Genomic DNA, 27360 nt, shown 5'->3' on the forward strand with positions numbered 1-27360 from the left:
GCATTTCAAATGCAAAAATAAAATTTAACGTGTACAGATAAATTGTGCTATGCAAGGCTTTATTTACAACTTAGATGACTTTATGATTGCTCACAATCTGACACAGACTAATATGTTTTGTCTGAAAATACTCATAAAATACCTCATCTTCAAAATAATTAAAAAATGTAATTGCCTTTAAAATGAGTTTTCAAAAAGGAAAATTAAACACATTTTAGTAAATATATAGATATGTTTTATTTGTCAAGAGTAAATGTCAGCTTTATTTAGAATATTCAAGTACAAAAAATGAAAATTTATCTACGAATGTTAAGAAATGTTAGAAATCATTAGTGTTGAGAATAGTAAGGCACTGAATGCAAACATCACATAAAATATGAATTATCTGCATTTTTATATCTTTAATATTCAGATGTTCATATTTTCTTAAAAAATATTTTTAACAAAATGATTCAACCTTATTATTTTTCCCCTGGAAGGCAGAGTTTAAACAAGTACGTAATGAAATATTTTCCTAACGAAAACTGTGATACACCCATGTTCAAAGGTACTTTCTCATTAGAAAAAGTTTATATAGCTGGATGTTTTAACTTTTAAAGATATTTTGTTTCACCACAGTAATACATCAGCCACAATAAGGCATCCTGAAGCATGAAGTCATCATGTTAAATAATTTGACACAAAAGCTTAAGATCATATCACCAATAGGGTAACTGTATCAAAAATTTTAGTTCTATAAAACTATTAAGAGGTTAGAGTTTTAGCTCTATAATAGATCCCAAAACATATTCCCCCAAATTTTTAGTATATATAAAAAAGGTTCATCTAGGACTATAAATGCAATCAGATAGCCCCGATATGAATGGGTTCTGTATTTTCAATGGCACTGACACCGTGCTCTTTGGTATAATGCACTGCAGTGACAATAGCTTGGTAGCAACAGAAAAGATTTAGTCATCACAAAACAGCAACCTAAAAATTTCTAACAATGAATATATATGAATATATAGGTACAAGCTAAGTATCCCTTATCCAAAATGCTAGCCACCAGAAATGTTTCGGATTTCAGATTCTAGAATATCTGCATATACACAATGGGACCTGGCTCTAATTACATAATTCATTTATGTTTCACATACACCTTATACATATAGCCTGAAAGTAATTTATACAACATTTTTAGTAATTTTGTGCAAGAAACAAAATCTGTTTAAATTGAACCATCAGAAAGCAAAGGTGTCAGGTGGGGAATTTTCCACTCGTGGGGTCAAGTCAGTGCTCAAAAAGATTTAGATTTTGAAGCTTTTGGATTTCAGATTTTTTAATTAGAGATGCTCAACTTATAATATCATTCACTCTGGCTTACATATTGACCTTGTGCTTGAAGGTACTTTTCCATAAATATCAGTAACTGTGGCCGTTCACCAAATATAGATGAAGTGATAAAGCAAATAAAAACAACAAAATCAAAGCATACTTCTAGTTGGTTTTTTTTTTAATAAAGTTTGCTTGTGATGATGACCTTCTGTGCTCTGGAACTTCTGTTTTACAAAAAATTGGAGCTGGAAAAAAAAAGAATCTTTTAATTGGTACAATTTTTTAAAAAAACATTCAAGAAGTAAAAATTAGCAAATATGCATCTAATATATTATAGGATATCTAGCTACAGGACTTTGAAAAAGAAAAAAAAAACCAAAAACACCAAGCCATATTTTCTTGAAGATAAATTCTTCTAGAAGAGCTCTCAAAAAATATGGGCTTGGTCCTGATTTTGCAAACAGCAGGGTTCTCAAGTGGAGTAGGGTGATAATTTTTACAAGGTAAATGTAATTTATCTTTCATATATGAGAAAAAAATGGGAAATCTAATTTTAGTAACACTGGGTTAAGATGAAGAAAAAAATATATTAATAAAAGATCCATTAGCTTTAAAATCCAAAGCAGGTTGAAAAGCAGTAATAACTGTATAGCTTATCTTTCAAAATTCAATGCTTGAATAAAATATAGCTTTTATACTACTATTATATTTATTCTTTAACAAAAAATTGCATGCCTGCTATGTAGCAGACACTGTTCTAGGCTCTGGGGATGACTATATCAATAAACAAGATAAAGATCCATGCTCTTGGAGAGCTTACGTTAAAAGATCATACATGAGAATTCCTTTTTTCCAAAAATACCTGTAAAGTATATAGGCCAATAAAATCTGCCAAAGTCCTGTGGATTTACTTCTCTATATATAAAAACTTGAAAGCCACCATGAGCCAAGGTTATGTCCTCTTATTTTAAAGTTGAGTTGCAATATTCTGAAAATGGGTCTGAAATAGAAGGGAACATGGGAGCAGAGGATGCTGCTAACACAGAGGCAGCTACAGCAAACTGAGGCAGAGTCCCACAGATGAGCATTCTGAACAGAACAAGGCATGATGAATTTCCTCAACAGCCAAATAAGTAAACTGACAGGGACATCTTAAGTGGAAGAAATAAAACAAGGGACATAAAGTACAGAAGGAAATTATCAAAAAGGAAAAATAAACTTATTTTCTAAAACTTGAGTAACTGATTTTAACACATACCCCAAACCTACACGCCTTGTGATTATCATCCACATGCTACTCATGGCCGCCCCCTTGCACTGTGGCCCTCTCTACCTTTCTCTGCATCTTTACGTCCACCATTGGTTTCACAAGCTCTGACATCAACGCACAGGAGTTCGAATCGACAGCTTTGTTCCCTTATTAAAATAAAAATTCTCACAAAATCAGTATCAGTAGAATTTGTTCTAAAAAATCGAACCTAATAATTAGTTTAGTAAAATACTATTTTATGTCTGTAATTCCCCAACAAAGGGCACAGCTTCATTTAGACATGAAATTCAAAATAACTCATGGCAGGTCAGTGGCCATTAGCTGTGTACTAGGGCCATGGCTGGGCTATTAAATAAGAGCAACCATTTCCCCTTCAGCTAACTGATCCTTTTTACACTGTGATGATTTTCTATTTTGTTCATTCATTCATTCATTTTAGCAAATACTCACTGAACACATAACATGTGCCAGGTGCTGTTCTAGATGCTGGGAAAACAGCAGTGAACAAGAGGGACAAGGTCTTCCCACTTCAGGAGCTGATATTTAGTTGTGGGGGGCAGACAAAGCATAAGGAAGCAGAAGTAAGAAGCACAAGGAAGATCCGACAGGGCAATGTGACAAGTGCAAGCAGGGCTGCCAGGGAGGGTGACTAGGCCTCTTACTTCTTACGGTCCTTGTCCTTCCTCAGATTGCTGCCTGTTGCTAGAAAGGGCTGGTTGTGGAATATCTCGGAGGTAGCTTTCTTTTTAGAGAAAGCAATTATTTCTTCTTCCAAAAGTCTTCTCTTTTCTTCAAGCTTCAGTCTCTCTTCTTGGTGAAGTCTCTTAAGGTGCTCAAACTTGGCCTGTAGCTGGAAACAGAAGTGCAATCCCCACCACTGACACAGCGTGGCAGCAGAGAAATGCTCTGCCGCTCAACAACACAAAAGTGGACCCCATGGCGCAATACACAGTAACCTACAGTTATCTCCAAATCTTCCTAAAGTCTCAATAGTTCATGCTTCAAGGAAAAGTTTACATATGGAATTCCCTTGGTAAGTTTTATTTTAAATGAGTTCCCATGCAAAAAAAAAAAAAAAAATGCTTAAACCAAATATAATAAATATCATAGTCTTTAAACAAAACTGTTTTAAAAACGTGACATTTTCCTAGTTTTTATTTTCTCACTGTATATTTTCCCCACAAAACCTCTTAAAGTCTCTCAAGTCCATGCTCAATAAAAGTAACAGATGCAAAATATAGAAGGAAATTACCAGAAAGGAAAAAAACAGCAACACTATTTTCCAAATAAAATATGTGCAGTAAACAGTTACTGTAAAATTGCACTGGTAAACATCACTGGAAAGCAAGTGTCAACTGTCAACTATGTCAAGAACGTTAAAACTGTATTATATTTTTCCATAGTCTTTCAATGTCTTGAAATCTAGGCTTTAAAAAACCCTAAATTCAGAGAAAGCTTTACACATAAAAATACTCATTGGAGTACAATGTATACTACAATAGGAAAAAAAAATAGCCTAAGTATCCAATAAAGATAAAATCAAAGAATAAATTAATGCTAAATAGATTTAATAAAGCTTTGGGAGAGCAGAATGTGCAGGACTGTTGAGCTGAGGGCAACCAAGAAGCAGCAGACACAGAAAAGCTCTCTGACCTCCCTTTAGGTGCCTAAAGGCAGGATATAGATGTACAAAGAAAAGGTATCCAGCTCCCTACCCCAACCAGAGAGCACAAAGGTTAACCACCAAAGACAACTTCAGACCCTTTTGGGACTGGAGACTGGTGCCAGACAGATCTACATTAACTAGCTTTACTGACTAGCCTCCATCTGCCAGCTATGTGCCTTCCTCCAAGTTGCTACCCCGAGAGACTCCAAGTCCTTTTCCTTTGTCTTGTCATTTCTCTAAAATTTAACTGTTCTTTGTTGAAGATGCTATAGAAGGCAGGATGCAGATGCCTCTTTGAGAACTATTACTGACTGTATCTCCCATGTATATGTGAAATATACATGCTAATAAACTGTTTGTTTTTCTTTTGTTAATCTGAGAAAGGAGTTATTCCAATTAAGAACCTACAGGGGTTATTCTTCCCCTATACAACTGTTAAATGAGTTTCACAAAAGTTCATAAGATTACATCAAGAGATTTAAGCAAAAAAAGCAGAAGAAAAAATATTTAAAGGACACAATTCAGTACTTTTCATCTCCTTGGGGCTGAAAATCACCTTGATAAACCATAAAAAGGGAGCAATGTTCACCTTGGATGTCAACTTAGGGGCAGGCAGGTCTTTTACTTTATTTCGCTGCACAATTTAAGCAATGCCCTATATGGATTATAGAAGGCATATGTCTCAAAGTAATGAAGGGCATTCATGTAAAACTCTGGAAACTTAAAAATAAAAAGGAAGCTTTAAAAAAACTGGGATATACCAAAAGAAAAAATCTATTTAGTATTTTTACCATGATGGCTGGCATTGAGGAAACACTCAATAAATATTATCCATTGTTATTAACAAAAAATAGAAATCTCAGCTTGCTCCAGCCGCCACCATGGGTAGTTCTTTCTGTGTGCTTTGCTCTGTTACAGCTGCAAAAGAGAAACCCTTAGCACACATGTGCTGGGTAACTGTGGGAGCAATGTCTCCCGGAGGATTACTTAGGAACTACATCTTTCTCATTTTTATACCCCTAGAGCAGCACACAATGCTGCTCATGAAAGAATTCTAAAAGATGTAGACTAACTAGTAATGAGAAGAAATACAGATGAACGTTATGTGAAGTTCTGAATGCAAGTTCAAAGAGACACGGTCCAAGGAAGAATGTAGGTAGAGCTGGTTTAATTGTGGCTTACCCTCACCAAAAAAATCTAGGGTGTCAGGTCAGCTCCATGTGAATCAGTGTTAGCTCCATATGAATCAGCTGTGTGCTGTGCCTTCTAACAACACAACCACAGTGTCTAGAATCTACATTTTAAAAGATAACCTTGTTTTTGGTCCTCTGGTCTGGTTAGGTAAATCTGAGATTAACATTTTAGTTCTGGGTAGCAACCTAGCATTCATGCAAACAAAGCAGGACTTGGTGTCTAGAAAAAGATGATATATAATAGTTGAGGAAATATTTCACTGAAAATCAGAGACTGAGGGAAGAAACCAGGGAGCTCAACTCCGTTCTAATAAAACTGTTATGTTCCAAATATGGAATAGGTTGTCCTGTGAGCCAGTGAGCACCTGACAGGAAAAGTATTCAAATGGAAACAAGGCTGAAACAGATGATTAAGGCCCTTCTAACCTAAGAAGCTTTTATTCCAGAGGATACCTTTTCAGAGAAGCATCAGTTCCTTAGTATTTGCTTTTTTAAATGATTCTTGCTTTTAAAAAAGTTACATATTAGGTATGTGTGTGTGTTTAAAGAGGCAGGCTCCCCAGCTGTCATTCAAATCAGTGGCACAAACAGAGAGCTCTCTGAACATGTGTGCACCCAGGATGTGGGATAGCAGCAGGAGCAGGGCAAAGTCTGGAAAGGAAGCAGTAGGGGAAGGTTTCTATCACATGAATAGAGATAGTTCTCTGGTTACTCAAATGGAGGTTGCATACCTCATATGCACACTAAAATACCTCGAAAGGTCACAGGGCACTTCATACATCATTCATGAGGTTGACTAAAAAATTCCAGGAAAAATACAAAGAGGAAAACATTAAACAACGGGGGGTGGGGCAGGACTATTATTCACACTGCATGGCATTTCAAGCTTTGGCTACCAACAATCTATTCCATATACATGAAGCATTCATGCATGGTTCCATTATTCACTACAACAGGCAGTTAATTCAAATATATTTTCAAATTCTCAAAAAATTAAAAACAAGGGATCTTCTGTGCTATTGATAGTCACCAATTCTCTTAAGATTAAGCCATCAATATGGTACAATAGTCCGCCCTTTTCCTTGGGAAATATGTTCCAAGACTCTGGGAGAACAGCTGAAACCACAGGTAGTGCTGTACCCTATGTTTTTTCCTATATACAGACACCTATGGTAAAGTTAAGGCACAGTAAGAAACTGACAACAACAATAACATAGAACTATTATAACAATACATGTAATAAAAGTTACGTGAATGTGGTCTCTTTCTCTCTCTCTCTCAAAATATCTTATTGTAATATTTTCAGACCATGGTTGACCACCGGTAACTGAAACCTCAGAAAGAAACTGAGAATAAGGGGGGACTACCGTACAACGCGTATCTTTTGTAAACACCATTTTTAAGGATACTACACATTCTGTTACTCAAGGATCCTTTTAAAAGCATTCCCCCCCACACTTTTTTTTTTTTTTTTTTTTTTTTTGAGACAGTCTCACTCTGTTGCCCAGGCTGGAGTGTGGTGGCACAATCTTGGCTCACTGCAACCTCTGCCTCCTGGGTTCAAGCGATTCTCCTGCCTCAGCCTCCTGAGTAGCTGGGATTACAGGCACATGCCACTACACCTGGCTAAATTTTGTATTTTTAGTAGGGATGGGTTTCACTATATTGGCCAGGCTGGTCTTGAACTCCTGATCTCAAGTAATCCACCCACTTAGGCATCCCAAAGTGCTAGGATTATAGGCATGAGCCACCATACCCAGCCCCATTTTTAGAAATTAGAAATAAATGCTAAGGAAAATACTTCTCTGCTGAGCTAGCAGATGACTTCCATCTAAGCTCTGTGTGGTCCCTTCTGCCCGGCCTGCCTAGAAGTTACAGCCCAGTCTTCGTGTTCACTTAAAAATTCCCTCGATGCAGGACTCTCAGCTACCCTCCGTGCAAGTCCCTTCTTCATACCCGGTATTATAAGGCTCCTGTTCTCCTCGTGTTCATGGTTGTAATAATGCAGCTGCAGTTTAAAATTGTAAATTACTGAGAAATTGTAAATTACTTTTTGAAAATACAAGGGGTATAAATGTTAAATGAAAAAGTTATCCCAAGATACAGACTGACATATCATATTGAGAAGAAATAATACCTTAATGATGGTCATGTCACTTGAGGGATAAATATAAACTATGTACTTTTTCTTGTAGTGGGGGAAGGCATATGGGAAATTGGTGTGTCACATGTAGGATGCCTCATTAGTTCTTCTAGAATTTTGTCAATAAAGGTATAGGAAAGACAGCACGTCAACGATGTTTGGAGACATCATTTGTTCTGTGCATCTCCCCACTCTAATCATCTAATGTTCACACACCCTTATCTAAGTACACAGCATTTTACTAAGCTACATATAAAAATCTAGATTTATACAAAAGATAAATTAAGGGATATTTGTTTCACAATAATACTGGCAAGGGCATTTTAAATAACAGTCCTTTAATATAGAATTAAATAATGTTTTGAGTGGTATCTTTTTATTAGTGAATTGGTAAAACTAAGAATCATGCTATATAAGAGAGAAACTTCTGAATAAAAGAGAAGAAACTAAACAAACATAATATCCACGTGCAATATGCGATCTGTGATTGCATCCTGGTTCAAAAACAAAAACAGAAAAATCACCAAACAAAAAGGAACGAAAGCCAATCTTGGGGCAATTGGGGAAATCTGAATAAGGACTGAAGATTGGGTGAGATTATGATATTCCTATTTTCTTAGGTAAAGGGAAGAACACAGGTATCCTATACTTTCACTTTTCTGTTGTTTGAACTTTTTCCAAACAGAACATCAAAATTCAAATTATAAATAAATTAGTAAACTATTACTTTTACAAAACCATTTCCTGCAGGGTTCATTTACATAGCAATATAAATGTACTTGAAATAATAAACTAGCACAATTGGATTACAGATTGACTCTTCAAGAAATTGTGTATTTTCAAGAAAATAGCTTTACTCAAAACCTAAATTGCTGCTTGAGAACTAGAAGCAAACAAAACTATGCAAGTTCAGTGGTGAATTTTTGGTGCCAGGGCTACGGTCATCTAGACCAGGGGTCCTCAACCGCAGGCCGTGGGCCAGTACTGGTCAATAGCCTGTTAGGAACTCGGCTGTATAGCATGAGGTGAGGGGCAGGCAAACAAGCATAACTACCTGAGTTCCGCCTCCTGTCAGATCAGTAGTGGCATCAGATTCCCATAGGAGCGCAAACTCTATTGTGAACTGCACATGGGAGGGATCTAGGTTGTGCACTCCTTATGACAATCAAATGCCTGATGATCTGAGGTAGAACAGTTTCATCCTGAAACCATCTCCCATGGTCCATGGAAAAACTGTCTTCCATGAAACTGGTCCCTGGTGCCAAAAATGTTGGGGACCACTGATTTAGACCATCTAACGGCACCCTGAGAGACTGAGTTCAAAAGGGAAGTAAATCTACATCACAGCCTTCACAGATATCCATTTCAGGGCAAACAGCCACCCCAGCAACACTCAAAAAAGGCTTTATTAAGGCACAATAAAAACGTTTATGGCTCATGGTTAAAATATTTCTTAGTAACTTAGTCCACTACAAGTCCTTGATAAACCATTTCTAAAGGGAAAGGGAAGAACATTTGTTCAAAAGGCCAAAATTATCTTTGGTCTCAGTCACAGGGGTGAGATGACAAAGGGAAGGTCATCATTTGAAAGGCATCGCAGTAAGATGCATACACTGTGTTGCCACTGTGGCTATGATGCCCACTATCTTCAGACGTTGGCCTGTGGCAAATGTGGCTTACCCTGCCAGGCACAAGAAAACATCCAGTAGTGTTTCTTCTTTTAGCCTTGGCACTAACAAAGACAAACTACCACTGGGACTGGTTGAATAAGGCACCTAAAAATTGTACACCATAGATTCATGGATTCCACAAAAGAAAAATGCCTGCACCCAAGAAGGCAGCTGCTACAGCTTCCAGTTCATTGTAAGAATTTCAACGATTAGTCACTCCATAAATGTACTGCTTAAAAAAAAGAAGGCCAAAGTTTTCATTTAATTTCAGACTATCATTTTTAAGTCAATATTCAAAGACTATGTGTTGGAAAAGCTACATTTTAAAGAACAAGTTGCCTACAAAAGTATTTCAAGTAAATTCTTGGAATAAATTCTCCAGATTAATAGGACATCTAAAAAATAAATGCAAATCACATCAAACCAGCATACTTGCCTCTCTCTCAGCTTCTTTCAATATGGCTTCTTTCTCCTTTACTCGCTGCACAAACATCTGCTTCATTTCTTCTTCCTTCCTCTGACGTTCACCATGAAACTCATGTCTTTTGGCTTCATAGGTCTCTTGAAGACTAAAAAGTTATTTGTGTTACTCTTCTGTTAAAAAATTACATAGGCCAAGTGTGGTGGCTCACGCCTGTAATACCAAGACTTAGGAAGGTGAGGCAGGCGGATCACCTAAGGTTAGGAGTTCAAAACCAGCCTGGCCAAGATGGTCAAACCCCATCTCTACAAAAACACAAAAATTAGCCCAGCATGATGGCAGATGCCTGTAATCCCAGCTACTTGGGAGACTGAGGTGGGAGAATCACTTGAACCCGGGAGGCAGAGGGTGCAGTAGCCAAGATCACGCCATTGCCCTGCAGCCAGGGCAAGAGAGCGAGACTATGTCTCAAAACAACCAAGTGATATAATTGGCCGGGCATGGTGGCTCATGCCTATAATCCCAGCACTTTGGGAGGCTGAGGTGGGCGGATCACCTGAGGTCAGGAGTTTAAGACCAGCCTGTCCAACATGGTGAAACCCTGTCTCTACTAAAAATTAGTCAGGTGTGGTGGCGTGCACCTGCAGTTCCAGCTACATGAGAGGTTGAGGCAGAAGAATTGTTTGAGCCCAGGAAGTGGAAGTTGCAGTGAGCCAAGATCGCACCACTGCACTCCAGCCTGGGTGACAGAGCGAGACTCAATCTCCAAAAAAAAAAAAAAAAGTGATATAATAAACTTGCAAAAATACAAGTGCTCACTTAATGCCACCAATAGGTTCTTGAAAACTGCAACTTTAAGTGAAGCAATGTATAATTTAAACCAATTTTTACCATAGAGTAATTGATATAAATAAGAATTAAGTTCCTATGGCATATTTCTGGTCACAAAAACATCAAATGTCTAAGTAAAGACTCAAAACCCTTTTAATATTAAAGATTGAAATAAATGTGAGCTTTATACACATTTAAGAAAAATTAACAAAAATAAGTAGGACAATTAATTATCCAATTTTTGGTGCATCCGTGAGTGATGGTAGTCATCGTGGTGGAGGTGAAATCACGGAATAAATGTTTGCAAAGGGAAAATTGTAAACATCACCTCCTACCACAATGCAGTTCAAAAACAAACAATAACAAATATGGCAGGTTCACTGAGCACTTTCACACTGCATTGCTTGTTGTCCTATATTTGTGTAGTTATTGTATTTAATAAATTTATATGTTGCAATAATATATATTCATTCATTCTCCAACTCGCTTACTCCAGTTCAGGGTCATGGGTGGCTAGAGCCTACCCTTGAAGCTAAGCAGGAACCAACCCTGGACAGCATGCCATTCCATTGCAGGGCACACACACACCACCCACACTCAACTCAGACCAGGACAATTTAGACACGCCATGAACTTAACACTTACAGCTTTGGGATGTAAAATCCAGGGAACCCAGAGAAAACCTGTGCAGATACAGGGAGAATGTGCCAACTCCACACAGACAGTGGCCCTCACTGGGAATCAATTTTTCTTATCAATGTTATAACAAAATGACACTGAACAAAACATCGTTATTCAAGAACCTGCTGTACATCTCATGTTTGGCCCCATATATGTAACAGGTACCAGTATCTTTTTATACATGGTAACTCAAAATGTGAAATTCCCTATAGCATGAGATATGAAGCCACCCATGTTAGTACTGATATGGAGTACTAGAGTTCTGAAGTCTCTGCTTCAGCAAATCCTTTAGAAGAAATGCCCTCATTTCAGCCCAAACATGTTCCTCTTTTAACCTCTGTTCACTGGAAATCACTATATGTAGAAACTTGAAATCATGAGTCGCCTTTTACTCTTCTCTTACCCTATCTCCATATCTTATTACCAAGGCCTGTTAGTTCAGTTTCTGAAGCTAAGTCTCTTAATATAACCTTCTTTCCATTTCTACAGATATCTGATTACAGCCGAACCTGACCTTTGTGATTTTCTGCCTTCACTTTTGCAATAATCTCCTAATTCATCTCTGAGCTTCTAGTTCCTTTCTTTCATTTTGTTCTTCTTGTCACTCTCTAGATTTTCCACCAAAAACACAGATCTCATTATCTTTTCTCAACACATTAAAGTTATGCTATCTATGGAATAAGGTTCCACCCCCTTTAAATTGCACTTAAGAAACTTTATAACCAGGCCTAATTATACATTTCCAGATTCATTTCTCACCAAACAATTCCGACACCTTCAGGTTCCAGCCACACCAACCTATTCATTGTTCCTAGAATACACCTGGCATTTCAGGCTTCAGTTCGTGGCCACCGTCCACTTTCTACCCCCACGCTGCCCTGCTAATCCTCTGTCCCTCAAGGGCAAATTCACATGCAACTTCCTCTGTAAAGCCTTCCCCACTCTCCCCAGTTAGAATTAACTGTTCCTTCCAAGCACTTCCATGGCATTTATATCCTGCCTGTCTCTCCTTTCTCATAGGTCACAAATCTTGAGAACAGAAAATGAATCCTTATTCATCTCTGTAACTGACTATACAGCAGAGCTCTCTAGACAGTTCAGTTTCTTCATAAATGTTCATTCAATAACAGAAACTTCTGGGAAGAGGAGGCAGATTTAACCAGCATAACCAGGAGGGAAAGGACTATCCTGGAACTCTACAGGTAGCTGTCCTTTCCTATGTGTAGCATTTTGGAGGTATAATAAGCCTTCCTACATGTCAGAAACACTGAGCCCTTCCTTGCATTTGGACTTGCTATGAGACTATCCCAAAGGTTTGACAGAGAACATAAATTTCTGCATTAGTGAGAAATTTCTATTGCTTATAAAAATCAATCAATTTCAAAATACGATGAATTAAGGAATCTTATTAATCTTAAATTTTATAACTGGAGACATTAAGCTTTTAAGTATAGAATTCTGTAAGTTCAAAGAAACACAGAGTAAGAAATACTGCACAACAGCTACCATGGCTAAGAGGTGAGTGTGAGGCATGCACAGGAGGGGTTCCAAGAAGGAACAGATCCTAGCTGGGAGCGGGGGCTCATGCCTGTAATCCCAGCACTTTGGGAGGTCGAGGCGGGTGCATCACGAGGTCAGGAGTTCAAGACCAGCCTGGCCAAGATGTTGAAACTCTGTCTCTACTAAAAATACAAAAATTAGCTGGGTGCGGTAGCATGCGCCTGTAATTCCAGCTACGCAGGAGGCTGAGGCAAGAGAATTGCTTGAACCTGGGAGGTGGAGGTTGCAGTGAGCTGAGATCGCGCCGCTGCACTCTGGCCTGGGTGACAGAGTGAGACTCCGTCTCAAAAAAAAAAAAAAAAAAAAAAAGGAACAGATCCTAAACACCTGCAGGAATATGCTCCTTAAAAGCAGAGATTTAAAAAGTGCAAAATACCCTGAACACCACGTCTCACACCCCAAAGAGGCATTTTACTTTGTACCAGGCTTTTTTGTTTGTTTTAATCTTTTTTTTAAAGAAGCCCCTCTATTTATCAGCTACTTTCATCATCTTCAGAAACCTCACTACATTTCACTAGTCCAACACCAGACTCATAGTCTCTAAAGACAAGCTTGAGGGCTGGGCGCGATGGCTCACGCCTGTAATCCCAGCACTTTGGTAGGCCAAGGTGGGTGGATCACGAGGTCAGGAGCTCAAGACCAGCCTCGCCAAGATGGTGAAACCCCATCTCTACTAAAAATACAAAAAATTAGCCAGGCATGGTGGCATGGGCCTGTAATCCCAGCTACTCAGGAGGATGAGGCAGAGAATTGCTTTAACCCAGGAGGCAGAGGTTGCAATGAGCCAAGATCGCACCCTGTGCCACTGTACTCCAGCCTGGGTGACAGAGAGAGACTCCATCTCAAAAAAAAAAAAAAAAGAGAGACAAGCTTGATGTAAAAATGGTATCTTGAATTGATAACAAATGTAAGTTTTTTAAAACAATGCTTCATTAATCTATACAAGCACTTGAATTGTTCAAGGAAAATACACCTACCTAATGAAGAGAAAAGACCTAACATTTATTGAATATTTGCTATTGCATAGGTACTCTTCTAGACTCCTTTATGTTCACTATTTAATTCCCACAGCAACCCTGAAGAGCAAGCACTGACATTCTAAATAAGAAAACTAAAGCACGGAAAGTAATCTGCCCAAAGAAACATAGCTGAAAAGTAAAACGCTGGCATTTGAACCAGATTAGACTTGTTCCAAAGTCCATATTCCCAACTATCACAAATCAGACTGCCCCAACATGGTATCTCAGCAGAAGAAAGTGATAGACTGCTCCTGCATATTTTGTATCTTATTGTGCTGCTTTCCAACTTTTGACAATGTAAATTTACAAGGCCAATTACAAATAGAGAAACTTGTCCTATTTTTCAAAAGGTGGTCAAGAAAGTCAGATCTGGAAGGGAATAGTCTATAGAGTTAGCATTCTAAATCTAATGCAATTATTGTTTATTATCACAGATTTATTAAATACAAATGAAAACTTTTCTTGCTATACTATTCCCCTTTCTAGCATAAAAGTAACTTGCTGTCATAATTTTTTTTTTTTTTTTTTTGAGACAGGGTCTCACTCTGTCATCCAGGCTAAAGTGCAGTGATGCATTACAGCTCACTGTAGCCTCTACTTCCTGGGCTCAAGCAATCCTCTGCCTCTGTCACCCAAGTCTACTGTGGACTAACTACTTGAAGAAGTTATCTATTTAGTTCTTGAGAGCTCCAAAGACATGAAGTTTTACTAGAATTACATCAAACACTTAAGCAACCCTAAACTACCACATAAATCTTCCTTTCAAAGCTATAGGTTCCACAAAACTTCAATGACAGTGATTTTGTGCTAAAACATTAAAGATGATTAACTGTGGGAAAGAGATTAGTTATATTAATCTTTAATTATTAAACTTGCGGACTTAAAGAGTTTTATAAAGGCATGTTTCCAATGGCTGAAATAACTAATATAAAATGTTAAGATCAGTTAATTAAATTATACAACTATAATGCTATTTACGTGGACCTCGTGACAAGCCCATGATTGGTGCTGGTGGATTAGGATTTCCACTATGACTCAGCATACCTCTTCAATAAAACATAAGGCCAGGTGTGGTGGCTCACACCTGTAATCCCAGCACTTTAGGAGGCCAAGAGGGGCTGATCACGAGGGCTGGAGTGAATGGCCAATATGGTGAAATCCCATCTCCACTAAAAATACAAAAAAAATTAGCTGGGCGTGGTACACGGGCCGGTGGTCCCAGCTACTTGGGAGGCTCAGACAGAAGAATTGCTTGAACCTGGGAGACGGAGGTTGCAATGAGCTGAGATTGCGCCACTGCACTCCAGCCTCGGTGACAGAGCAAGACTCGGTCTCCAAAAAAAAAAACATCTAACTGGAAAAACAAATGGAAGGTCTGGCAACAAAGAGGGCCAGAAAGTACAGCAACATAAAAGTCACCCAACAGGTTCATGTAACTTGTGTATATCGCTAGATGTAATACTGAAGGATAGCTTTTACATGCCAACCAAATTGCAACTACCAAATTAAGTGGGAAAAGACTCCCCAGAAAACAGATACAACTTTTTTTGAGATGGAGTCTCGCTCTGTTGCCCAGGCTAGAGTGCAGTGGTGCGATCTTGGCTCACTGCAACCTCTGCCTCCTGGGTTCAAGTGATTCTCCTGCCTCAGCTTCCTAAGTAGCTGGGATTACAGGTGTCCACCACCACACCCAGTTAATTTTTGTATTTTTAGTAGAGACAGGGTTTCACCATATTGGCCAGGCTGGTGTTAAACTCCTGACCTCAGGTGACTCGACTGCCTTGGCCTCCCAAAGTGCTGGGATTGCCGGTGTGAGCTACTGCACCTGGCCAGATATAACTTCTTGAAACTATAAAAAATAAAAGCTTCCTAATACATCAGACTATAGTAAGCTATAAAAGCCTTATCAAATCATTTAATCACATATGACAAATAACCAGAAGAGACATTTTGCCTCAACTTTACCCAAGTGATCCAGAAATATAGTAAGAAATGTCTACTCTCTTAGGAAGACAATACTGAGCCACTGCTCCCACTCACTCTGTAGCCTGATCTAAGCTTAGTGAGTTTCTTCTAGTCACTGCTCCCACCTAGTCTGTGGCCTGACCTAAGCTGAAGAACTTTCCTTTCTAATTTTCCCTTCTTTGTGTGATCAGTGAGCAGATGCTTCCCAACCTGAAGAAATGCTCAGTAAATGAACGTGATGGGCAATCTATGATTCTTGACTGCCTATCATCGAGCTCTCTCCTCTTGGTACCATTATCCTGATTACCTTTCGGGGGGCTACCTCTCGCACATAGAAAATAGTCTTGTTGGCAATTAATCAGGTTTCACACCTACTCCTAAACAAAAGATGGGAACATGATCTACATTGGGCCTACTAGACATTCCTTCCCTGGACTATGAATTGTGAGCAGTGAACAAAAAAGGCTTGCAATGGTTTCAGTTCATTCATTCCACTGCCAGAGCTAGAAAGAAAATGGTTTCTACCTGTTCTAGGCCTTCCTTTCAAATCTGCAAGTCCAGACCTATGCAGCCTCCCAACCACTGCCTTTTTTTTTGGGGGGGGGGGGCAGTTTCGCTCTTGTTACCCAGGCTGGAGTGCAATGCCGTAATCTCGGCTCACCGCAACCTCCGCCTCCTGGGTTCAAGCAATTCTCCTGCCTCAGCCGCCTGAGTAGCTGGGATTACAGGCACGCGCCACCATGCCCAGCTAATTTTTTGTATTTTTAGTAGAGACGGGGTTTCACCATGTTGACCAGGATGGTCTCGATCTCTTGACCTCGTGGATCCACCCGCCTCGGCCTCCCAAAGTGCTGGGATTACAGGCTTGAGCCACCGCGCCCGGCCACCACTGCCTTTTTTAACTGAACACAGAGTGGTCTTCGTTATTCTCCAGTAACTGTCAAGGAAGCACCTCTGTACTTGTGCAACATAAACCTGGCTGTCAACTTCAACAGAGCAGCACACTCCCTCTTTCTTGATACTCTCTGCCAAGTTCTAAGACGTGACACTGCTGGTTTTCCTCCTCCTCCCTTCTCAAGCTCTCCTATCTGCTCCTCCAGCTGACAAACACTAAAGTGACTCAAGGCTGTTTCCGAGTAAACTTTCTTTCGATTTCTCTCTACAGACAGTCTTATCCCTGACTTGCAATTAATCATTTAAATGCCCATGACTTGAGTGTATTTCTTTGGCTCAGCCCTTCTCTGACCTCCAGAAAGATACCTCAAAGTGCTTACTTATCATTGTCACTTGACTGTTTCAGAGGAAACTCAAAGTCAACAGGTCCTAAACTGTGACCTCCATTGTGCCTACCACTGCTGCCTCACACAAAAAAGCTAGTCCTCCTTCAGCCATACCTATCTAGATGAATGCAGAAACCATCCACCTAGCCATGACAACACAAATTCAGGAGACTAGAATTCTTCTTCTAGCCTCCTGCTTTCTCACTTTATTATATCCAAACAACCACTAAGTTCTTCCAATTTTACCTTCTAATCATCTCTCAAAACTGTCCAGCTCTTTAACTGATCTCACTTTAGTCCAAGAAATGCTCTCCGAACTAGCCTCTCCTAAGCATCTCTGCACACCCCCCCTTCAATACCTCCTTCACATTAGAGACAAGAATAATTTTTTAAATGCAAATATATTATTCCTAAAATGACGTTGCCTTCCTCTTAGGACAATGATCAAAATCTTCCCCAGGGCCTCCACAGCTGCTGCCTGTCTCTCATCTCACGCGAGCCCAGGCCTGCCTCATCTGTCCTGCTGTGGTGTGGTGTACTGATATTCTTACAGAGTCTTACAGACACCATTCTCTCTCTGCCTTCAGCCCTTTGGATATGTCTTGCTCTATTTTTCCAAGTTATTACAGCTCAAAATAGTCAATGCCTCAACAAAGTCTTTCTGAATTTTCCAGCTTAAATTTGGAACCCCTCACCCATTATATACTGTCTACCGCTCCTTTAGTGTATATATCATAACTACAATGTACTATGCAATTAGGTGCTTAATTTTCAAACTCCCCTACAAGAACATAAACTCCATGAGAAATAATAGTCAATTGCCAGCATTTAGCAAAGTCTTTTAAAAAAATACTTAAGATTTTACCCAGTAGTATTCACTGTTGACTCCCACATTACTATCGCAGCCCTAACTTCTCCCTAGCTCCAGATTCATGTTTTTAATAATCTACTCAAATTCTTCACCTGAATATTTAATAAGCAGGTTAAATGTAATGTTTCCAAAACCTCTGGATCACCAACTACATCCCTAAACTCTCCCCTTCCCAACCTACTCAGGTCAATAAAGATCACTACCAGGCACCCTACTTCCTAGGTAAAAATGGTGACTGAGTTATCCTTGATTTCTCTCTTTCCTTCAAATCTCATAGCCAAAATAATCTATCAGTGGGTCCTACTGACTTTAACTTCAAATTACATATCCTCAGCCAGGTGTGGTGGCTCATGTCTATAATCCCATCACTTTGGGAGCCCGAGGCAGGTAGGTCACTTGAGGCCAGAAATTCAAGACCAGCCTGGCCAACATGGTAAAACTCTGTCTCTACTAAAAACACAAAAATAGCGGGTGTGGTGGTACATGCCTATAGTCTCAGCTACTCAGGAAGCTGAAACATGAGAATCGCTTGAACCTGGGAAGGAGAGGTTACAGTAAGCCAAGATCATGCCACTGAACTCCAGCCTGGGCAACAAAGTGAGACTCTACCTCAATAATAAGAATAATAAAATTAAATTTTAAAAACATTACATGTCCTAAATATGCTTCTCACCCCTTGTCACTACCACCCTCTTCCACACCTCCATCTTCTCATGCCTAGACCACATGGCAATCTCCTAACTTGGTCTCCCCACTTCCGCCTGCCCTCCCAACTCTATTCTTCATGTAGGGGTCCTCCTCCCACCCCACAACAGAGACTTTACACAGGCAGGGTCTCTGTTTGATCTCACAGGGCACATATACCCAATGACTAGCATCTTGCTGAGCAGGTGGTAGACAAAATAATTATTTACTGAATGACTAAGAATTCTGAACTGCAGATTTCTAGGCTTCATCCCTGGAAATTCTGATCCTGCATTTCCTTTTTTTTTTTTTTTTTTTTTGAGACGGAGGTTCGCTCTTGCTACCCAGGCTGGAGTGCAATGGCGCGATCTCGGCTCACCGCAACCTCCGCCTCCTGGGTTCAGGCAATTCTCCTGCCTCAGCCTCCTGAGTAGCTGGGATTACAGGCACACGCCACCATGCCCAGCTAATTTCTTGTATTTTTAGTAGAGACGGGGTTTCACCATGTTGACCAGGATGGTCTTGATCTCTTGACCTCGTGATCCACCCGCCTCGGCCTCCCAAAGTGCTGGGATTACAGGCGTGAGCCACCGCGCCCGGCCTGATCCTGCATTTCTTAATCATTCACAGGTAGCTGACAAACAGGGAGCCATGCCCCTCTCCTCAGAGAGGACTTCAAAGCTGTCCCTGCCTGCCGTTACTTGGGATCCCTTCCTCCTCAGTGCACAGAGGCCTCTGAAGTGACCCTGAGACTTGGAAGAAATGAGAAGTGAGCCTCCTCTGTAAACACTAGGGAAGCTAACTTGAGATGATTAATCTTTAGCGAAGACAATATCATGAGAAAACTGTCAGTTACCAGAATGACTGGACTATAACCAGAAGTATTCCATGCCTGAATTTGGTGAGAGTGGGTTAAGTTCACACAATGATTTTTCGTTTTTTCTTTGACATGGAGTCTCGCTCTGTTACCCAGGTTGGAGTGCAGTGACACAAACTCGGCTCACTGTAAACTCTGTCCCAGGTTCAAGCCAGTCTCCTACCTCAGCCTCCTGAGTAGCTGGTTTTACAGGCGTGTGCCACCACACCCAGCTAATTTATATAATTTTAGTAGAGAAGGGATTTCACCATGTTGGCCAGGCTGGTCTTGAACTCCTGACCTCAAGTGATCTGCCCGCCTTGGCGTCCCAAAGTGCTGGGATTATAGGCATGAGCCACTGCGCCTGGTCATAAGTACACACAATTTTTAATTTATTATGCTACCAGAAAATTAACTCCACAGACTGAAGAAATTAAAAAATTTAACTTCATCTAGGATTAAGTCTTCCAAAAGCTCATATGCAACAGCAGCACTGATTTGATGCACTCCTCCCCCTTCCTTTTGTGTTTAGGCTGGTGCAAGTCATTAGAACCAGGGAAATAACAATGGAAAAGGAATCCTCAGTCTCATAAGAGAGTTTAAATAGCATTTGCCCCAAGGATCTCACGCTTTTCTCCATGCAAACACTGTTCTGGAATGCTACATCAAATCAATTTAATTCAATACACTAAGCATTCAAGTTTCATAAAGTCTAGGATACAGCACCATATAAAATTGCCAAGAAAGTTTCTAACAACTTTTAATATTAGTTTTATATTACTGAGCAAGGAGGTGTTCGGATTATAAAATTCTTATAACTATGTTGTAACATGGCAAGAAACAATCTAATCTCTGACTCCCTACAAGTACTCTCATTCTTCCTTTATGTTTTGCTCTTCACACATTCTAAAACCTTTAATGCAGAAAAACCAACAGAAAATGTTCTAGTTTATTTCAATTGATTCCTGAGGACTGGTTCAGAGGCTCACATTTGTAATCTCAAAGCTTTGGGAGGCTGAGGTAGAAGGATCACTTGAGGCCAGGAGTTTGAGACCAGCCTAGGCAACATAGTGAGACCCCATCTCTACAAAAAATAAATAAAAAAAAAATAATAAGACAATGATTTGTGTTCCAACTTACCTTTATGACAATAGTTAAATATATCATCTGTCTCAGATAAATACAAAAGTAAATCAAATAATAAAGGTATTTTCCTTCAGTTATTCATGCCAGCATGAACTGAAGCGGGGCCTCTGCCATACCTTCATCATCATATTTAACTCCTTCTGAGTCAGACAAGGAAGTCAGACTTAAAAAGCAAGATTCTTCAAAAGTAAGAAGGAGTCAAGTGATTCAAGAAGCACAATAATTAGTCATTACTAAACAATTCTGTATCATGGTTTTGGGAGATTTCTAAAAACTACATGCCCCATCATCCTGGATATATAAAAAAATATGCAATCCTCTCTAACTTCCTCTTTGGTTGGCTTCCCAAGAACCCCGCCCTACCTGACCGGCTTGTTCTCTGGGCCCACATCTGTAAAGCCCATTTCCTCCAGTTTGCAGCGCCTGTAAAGCTCATAGTGCCTGGTATGGGTCTGCTCTCGCAGGTCCTCCATGTTTGTACAAATGAGCATTTCCCGCAGCTTTACAAAGTCACAGTGGTTTTCATTTTCCACTAGCCAGAAAAAATAAGAAAAGAGCAACACTGGATTTTAATTCCTGGCACACAATTAAGTGTTTGGTGAATGATCAAATAAATAAAAACGTGAAATAACAAATAGCAGAATGATCAGTTTGATTAATAGCTATGATTATTTCATACAAGTAAGCAAAGAAGAAACTCTTGCAGTATACACACTGTATTATAGGCAATGTGAATTAACAGACCAGGAGATTTGCTTTAAATTTAGTAGCCAGTGGATCACCAGGAAATAGCAAAAAGACACAATTTATTGTCAACCAGGTGTTCCAGTTATTTCACACTAATATTTTGTTAGTTTACAAACTATCCTGAAAACATTTCACCTAGCATTTAAAAAGAGTATATAGTATTAGTTCACTAAAACTTCAAAGTAGTAAATTTTGCAAACTCAAGAATACCATCTGTTCATGCTATAATTATCAAATTCTTTTATACAACACATTTATGATCCTGTATTAGACACTATTCAAAATTAGTGAACACACTTACATGATCCTTCTTCTATGTTTTTGGTGACCAGAGGACTACAAATAAATATATTTTATTGTGACCAATACTCTTTAGTATAATTATTACTTTTATATTTTTTATAAAATTAAAAATGCTACATTTTCTCAATATTTTTCATTAATTACAACAGTTATCAATTAAGAAAAAAATCAGCATTTGGAATTCTATACTAGTAAGGGTAATCTATTCCCCATTAATTAGTGCCATAAGTAAATGAACCATACAGTACTAATTACTTACTCATTATAATGTCAGACAAATAATCTAAATGTCAAGTGGATTTAACTTTTTAAGTTGGTTGACTGGTTTATTCTGGAAATGGCTAGCAATCCTATGATCAGTAAAAATATATAAATTTATAAGATGGCTGACTGTCCTTATAGTTAAGTGGTAATTTGTCATGTTTTATGGTCTAAATACTACTTTCTACATTCACATTTTGGTCAAAGTGGCCCATTGGTGCTTCCCACCTACTGACAGTCAGGGTACCTTGGGGAGGTAATGTGTGTGTGGCATAATGAGAAGGGGGAGGCTCTACATGGTGTCTAGACTTTGGCTAAAATAGTACACAGGCAACTCCTCTGACAACCAATCTCATCCAAATTGAGCATCACCTCAATAATCCACAAAAGACAGCTTTGAGATTACTAGACACATTATTTCTAGTCATCCTTTATCTCATTTACCTTGTACAACACCCCAAGGGTACTGGCGAGCTTTGACCATCTTATTTCCAACTTTTACCTCATCCATACTTCCCACAACAGCAAACGGCAACTGTCCCTGAAAAAGAATCATATCAAGCACACCTTCTCATACCAGTGTGATAACTGACAAGATAAAATAAATTTTATGTAATTGAGAAGAGAATAATTTATTAAATAACAAATCTATTAAAATCACGTGGTCAGCTATGCCTCAGATTTTAAAACCTGCCAGTGAATACGTACTAACTGTTCTACAAGAGTCAATTTTGGGCCCCATAAAGAAAATTATTACATGTAAGGCATTATGCTATTGGAAATACACACAAACAAAAAAATTATTTTTGTTTATTTTTATTTTTTTGAGATGGAGTCTCACTCTGTCACCCAGGCTGAAGTGCAGTGAGTGGCGCGATCTGAGCTCACTGTAGCCTCCACCTATGATAGTTCCAGCAATTCTCCTGTCTCAGCCTTCCAATTAGCTGGGATTACAGGTGCCCACCACAACACCCAGCTAATTTTCGTATTTTTAGTAAAGACAGGGTTTCACCATGTTGGCCAGGCTGGTCTAAACTCCTGACCTTAGGTGATCCACCTATCTTGGGCTCCCAAAGTACTGGGATTACAGGTGTGAGCCACTGCACCTGGCCAAAGAAAAAAGAATTTTAGTATAGGTATCATTTCCCTCAATATTATCTTTCCCCAAAAAGACAATGTTGAGGAAATTACACACACACACACACGCACACACACACACTATACATAATGTATATGTAACTATACAACATAGTGTATATCTATTGTGTGTGTGTGTGTATATAGATGTGGTACTAATACAAAGTAGTATATAAAATCCTAAATTAATGTCAATATGGCAAATGTCCTAGAAATTGAGAGGAATGAGAAATCACTGGGAGCAGGAAGATAAAAGCTAAGCCAGATCAAGAAGAACAAGATTTAGATAGATAAGCAAAGTGGGAAGAAATGGCTTAAAAAAGGAAAAGATTCTGAACAAAATGCAACAGCTAGGTTCAGGTGCAGGGAGTAGACTGGTCTGTCTGAAGTTGAGGATTAATACCAGGGAAAAGTCTAACGTAAAAACTATTAAGTACTATGTTTAATATTTAAAAACTGACATTATCTTTAGTTAATGGTGGCTTTTTGAATATTCTAGGTGAGCACAAGAAATAAAATTAGATGTAATGACAATGTAACACATAGAAATTAAGACTGCTTCATTTATATGTCAGTTTTTTATAGATTTTATGTATCTTAATACAAAAGGGCTATGAAAAATCAGAAAAGGAAAATAGAAGAAATAGAATGAACAGTTATTGAAAGTCACCGTTAGGCACTTAACAAAGGTGACATCATTTATCCCTCACAAGAACCCTTAAGATGGGCAGTATTAACCTAACTTTGTAGATATGTTAAGTCTCAGGGAGGTTAGTAACTCCAATGAACATATGGCCAAGTCTGTCGGATTTCAAAACACACAATCCCACAAAACATAACCAGGTGTTTTAAAAATGTGGCTGTATTAAGCTAAAAGTTACATGAATGTTTAGTATGTATATATGACACTCTAAGAGAAACAGGGCATAAAAACTAGATTTAAGAGACCTTCTTAAAGATTTCAAAATTTTTTTTTTTTTTTGTGATGGAGTCTCGCTCTGTCACCAGGCTGGAGTGCAGTGGCACGATCTCGGCTCACTGCAACCACTGCCTCCCAGGTTCAAGCGATTCTTCTGCCTCAGCCTCCAGAGTATGAACCATGCCCGGCTAATTTTTTATTTTTAGTAGAGTTAGGGTTTCACCATATTGGCCAGGCTGGTCTCGAACTACTGACCTCGTGACCTGCCCACCTTGGCCACCCAAAGTGCTGGGAACACAGGTGTGAGCCACCGTGCCTGGCCCAGATTTTAAGATTCTAAAGCATGCCAAGGGAGGCTATAAAGTCTTCTCATGTTTATAAAGACAGGATAGGAAGGTGTCATCTTTCTAAGGGAATTAAATGTGGTCCCACAAAAGGTATATCCCAGTCTCATAAATGTATCACTTTATTTTGGTGAAAGCAGGGTGAAAGAAAAATATGCTTAAAAATAAATTCTCCTTACACTTTTTCCAACGTAAAAAATAAAACATTTTCTCGGCTGGGCGCAGTGGCTCAAGCCTGTAATCCCAGCACTTTGGGAGGCCGAGGCAGGTGGATCACGAGGTCAAGAGATCAAGACCATCCTGGTCAACATGGTGAAACCCCGTCTCTACTAAAAATACAAAAAAATTAGCTGGGCATGGTAGTGCGTGCCTGTAATCCCAGCTACTCAGGAGGCTGAGGCAGGAGAATTGCCTGAACCCAGGAGGCGGAGGTTGCGGTGAGCCGAGATCGCGCCATTGCACTCCAGCCTGGGTAACATGAGTGAAACTCCGTCTTAAAAAAAAAAAAAAAAATTTTCTCATACTGGGCTTTTTGAAAATTCACTTTGTTTGAAGTCTTTTTGGAAGACACAAGTGAAAGCATATTAGCAGCAATATTACTCGCAAATTACAGTTTTATTTTCACATGGAAAACAATTAGCATTCAATCAGGAGCTCACGTTCATCGCAGCATTGATCTTAGCAATAGTGTCATCATCTGTTGGGAACTGGTATATCTGGACGCCATTGCTGACCAATTCACTCATGAGCTTGATCTTGAACTTCTGTAATTCAGTTTTAGAAACCGTATCTGCTTTGGCAATCACTGGTATAATGTTTACCTATTAAGAATAAAGAAAAACAAAATCTCATCAGGGATTCGTTTTTTTAATCCTGCAGCTGTTTTTTCACTCAAAACCATTCATTCTGACAATTAATTTCCCTAACCTAGATCGGGGGCTGGCAAATTACGGTCCATCTTGCTGTTGATTTTTATATATAAGATTTACAATACCACCAATGCCCATTTGCTTGTGTACTGTCTACAGTTCTGTTCACACTACAACAGCAGAGATGAGTCCCTGCTGCCAGAAACCACAGCACTTGTAAAGTCCGGTAAATTCACTACCTGGCCCTCTGCAGAAAAGGCATGCCAACCCCAACCTACACAGGCCCTGACTGACACTCTCCTATATACACACTCATTCATACTCATTGCTTTTCTTTTCTTTTCTTTCTTTTTTTTTTTTTTTTTTTTTGAGATGGAGTCTCCCTCTAACCCAGGCTGGAGTGCAGTGGCATGATCTCAGCTCACTGCAACCACTGCCTGCTGGGCTGAAGCGATTCTCTTCCCTCAGCCTCCCAAGTAGCTGGGATTATAAAGGCACCTTGATCAATGCTTTTAGAAAGCAGAACTCTTGTAAGAGTAACCTTTCATTTGAATTTAGGTTTAGAAAGCTCACATTTTCTTTTCTGTATCTCAAAATCTTATAATTTCATCATACACTTAAAAAGTAAAATGTGATAAAAGGTAAACTGAACTGAAGTTGCCTCCTTAATTCACTAAGAATTTTTATTTTTTAATAAGCTAAGCACTATGGTGATTGATCCCTCAGCAAAACCAAAAGACAGGTGAAGCTTCTCTTTCTGCCTCTTGTTTCAGGACTGACTCCATGCCTACCTATACCCCATTGTCACAGACTGACCTAGACAGCAGAGGAAGGAAGGAAACCGCACCAATACCAATTAAAAGTGTTCATGATGCAAAGGAATAACTTTCTCTGTATTACTTAAAGTCCCATCAATGACAGAGAGGAAGAGATTTGGGGTTGTGAAGACCAAATAACCTGTAAATCTAGTCCTATAAGATTAATATTCCCACAAAAGACTGATAGCTCCACAAATCTGTGACTGGTAGTTGTTTTTTTAGTTTGTTTTTAATCAAAAACCACATGCTAATCAGTCATATGTATCAAGAGTAAAACTGCAATGTAATTTTCAGATTAAAAGTAAAAAATCATAACTCCTATTCTTTTTTCTCTTCTCCAATTTCACATTGATAAAAAGTATATATGTGAATTTATAAGTCTTCCATATGCTCCAAAGGAGATAAATTTTTTCTATCCATCTACGAAATTAATGGCAGAAAACCTTCCAGCAATCCTGAGTAATCAACTTTCCTGTTAAATTAGTCAAAGTATATAAACTTTGGTGTCAAGTTCTTAGTTTCAATATAGTATAGTTAGGTATTCAACAAATTATGCCAAGTTAATAACTTATAATTACTTGCACAATAAACTGCTGTAGAATGAACACTAAACATCAATGTTTACATGACTATTAGAGGGAGGGAAAGTAACAGATATTGCTCAAAGAGGGTCACTTGTCACCACTGGTATAAGAAAAGGTAACTTTCCACGTCAAGCAGTTGAATGTTCTGCTTTTTAGAAACAGAAGACAATTATCTGGAGGTGGCCTGAGGAGTAGGGAGAAGAGGCCAGCAAGGACCCCACTCATCTTTATGTAGTGCCCTTGTGTAAGTTAGAATTTCCCTACACCTGCCAGCTGCCCCTATAAAAAAACCTGCATATGACTATATAAAATGGGCCAAATCAAGTAACTGAAGCATATCCTAGTTCTTCTTTCAAACTTATAACAAAGCTTTGGTGTTAACGTTCCTGTCTGATTTGTACAACAGAAAGCTAAAGGCAGGATTTTAATAAGTGAGTCTCAATTTCAGAATTCGTCTCTCATCAACTGAATAAGGCAGAAGTGAGTAGTGACAATCTTTAAACGAGTACATGATACCCATGATCTTTACTGTTACCATAAAATATTTCATTTTGGTTTGAATAAAATAAGGTATTGGTTAAAAAGTAATATTGTAATGCTCTTCAATGTCTTTACAGCTGGCCCCCTCATCATCTGTGGGTTCTGCATTGACAGATTCAACCAACTGAGGATCAAAAATATTAGGGGAAAAAAAATTTTAATGACAATACAACAATAAAAATAATACAAATTTTAAAATACAGTATAACAACTATTGACATAGCATTTATACTGTATTAGGTATTTAATGAGTAATCTAGAGATT

At 38.9% G+C, this 27360-nt stretch overlaps 1 protein-coding gene and 2 long non-coding RNA genes across 5 annotated transcripts in view; 2 read left to right on the forward strand and 1 right to left on the reverse strand.

Annotated features, from left to right (window-relative positions):
• Positions 1-212: 212 nt before the first annotated feature.
• Positions 213-27360, reverse strand: part of SEPTIN10 (septin 10) — a 75705-nt gene continuing 48557 nt past the window's right edge. Inside the window, exons 6-11 of one of the 2 annotated variants that reach the window (XM_032263008.1) lie at positions 24944-25105; positions 22329-22425; positions 20937-21105; positions 9696-9828; positions 3250-3437; positions 213-1562 (exon numbers count right to left, since the gene is read on the reverse strand). In XM_032263008.1, coding sequence (XP_032118899.1) covers positions 1547-1562; positions 3250-3437; positions 9696-9828; positions 20937-21105; positions 22329-22425; positions 24944-25105 — 765 coding nt within the window. In that variant the 3' untranslated portion in view covers positions 213-1546. The other variant, XM_032263007.1, reaches the window with a different exon arrangement.
• On the forward strand, positions 10393-16322 carry LOC116539841. 2 transcript variants are annotated; one of them, XR_004264215.1, is made up of 3 exons: positions 10393-11353; positions 12213-12394; positions 15928-16322. It is a non-coding gene; the product is annotated as an uncharacterized LOC116539841 (long non-coding RNA). The 2 variants fall into 2 exon arrangements; XR_004264214.1 differs by lacking the exon at positions 15928-16322 and adding an exon at positions 14308-14346.
• LOC116539842 lies at positions 19182-27267 on the forward strand. The gene is made up of 2 exons (XR_004264216.1): positions 19182-19472; positions 27173-27267. It is a non-coding gene; the product is annotated as an uncharacterized LOC116539842 (long non-coding RNA).

Source organism: Sapajus apella, unplaced genomic scaffold (assembly GCF_009761245.1).
Source record: "Sapajus apella isolate SASKATOON/1434 unplaced genomic scaffold, GSC_monkey_1.0 scaffold134, whole genome shotgun sequence".
Classification (NCBI taxonomy): Eukaryota; Metazoa; Chordata; class Mammalia; order Primates; family Cebidae; genus Sapajus; species Sapajus apella.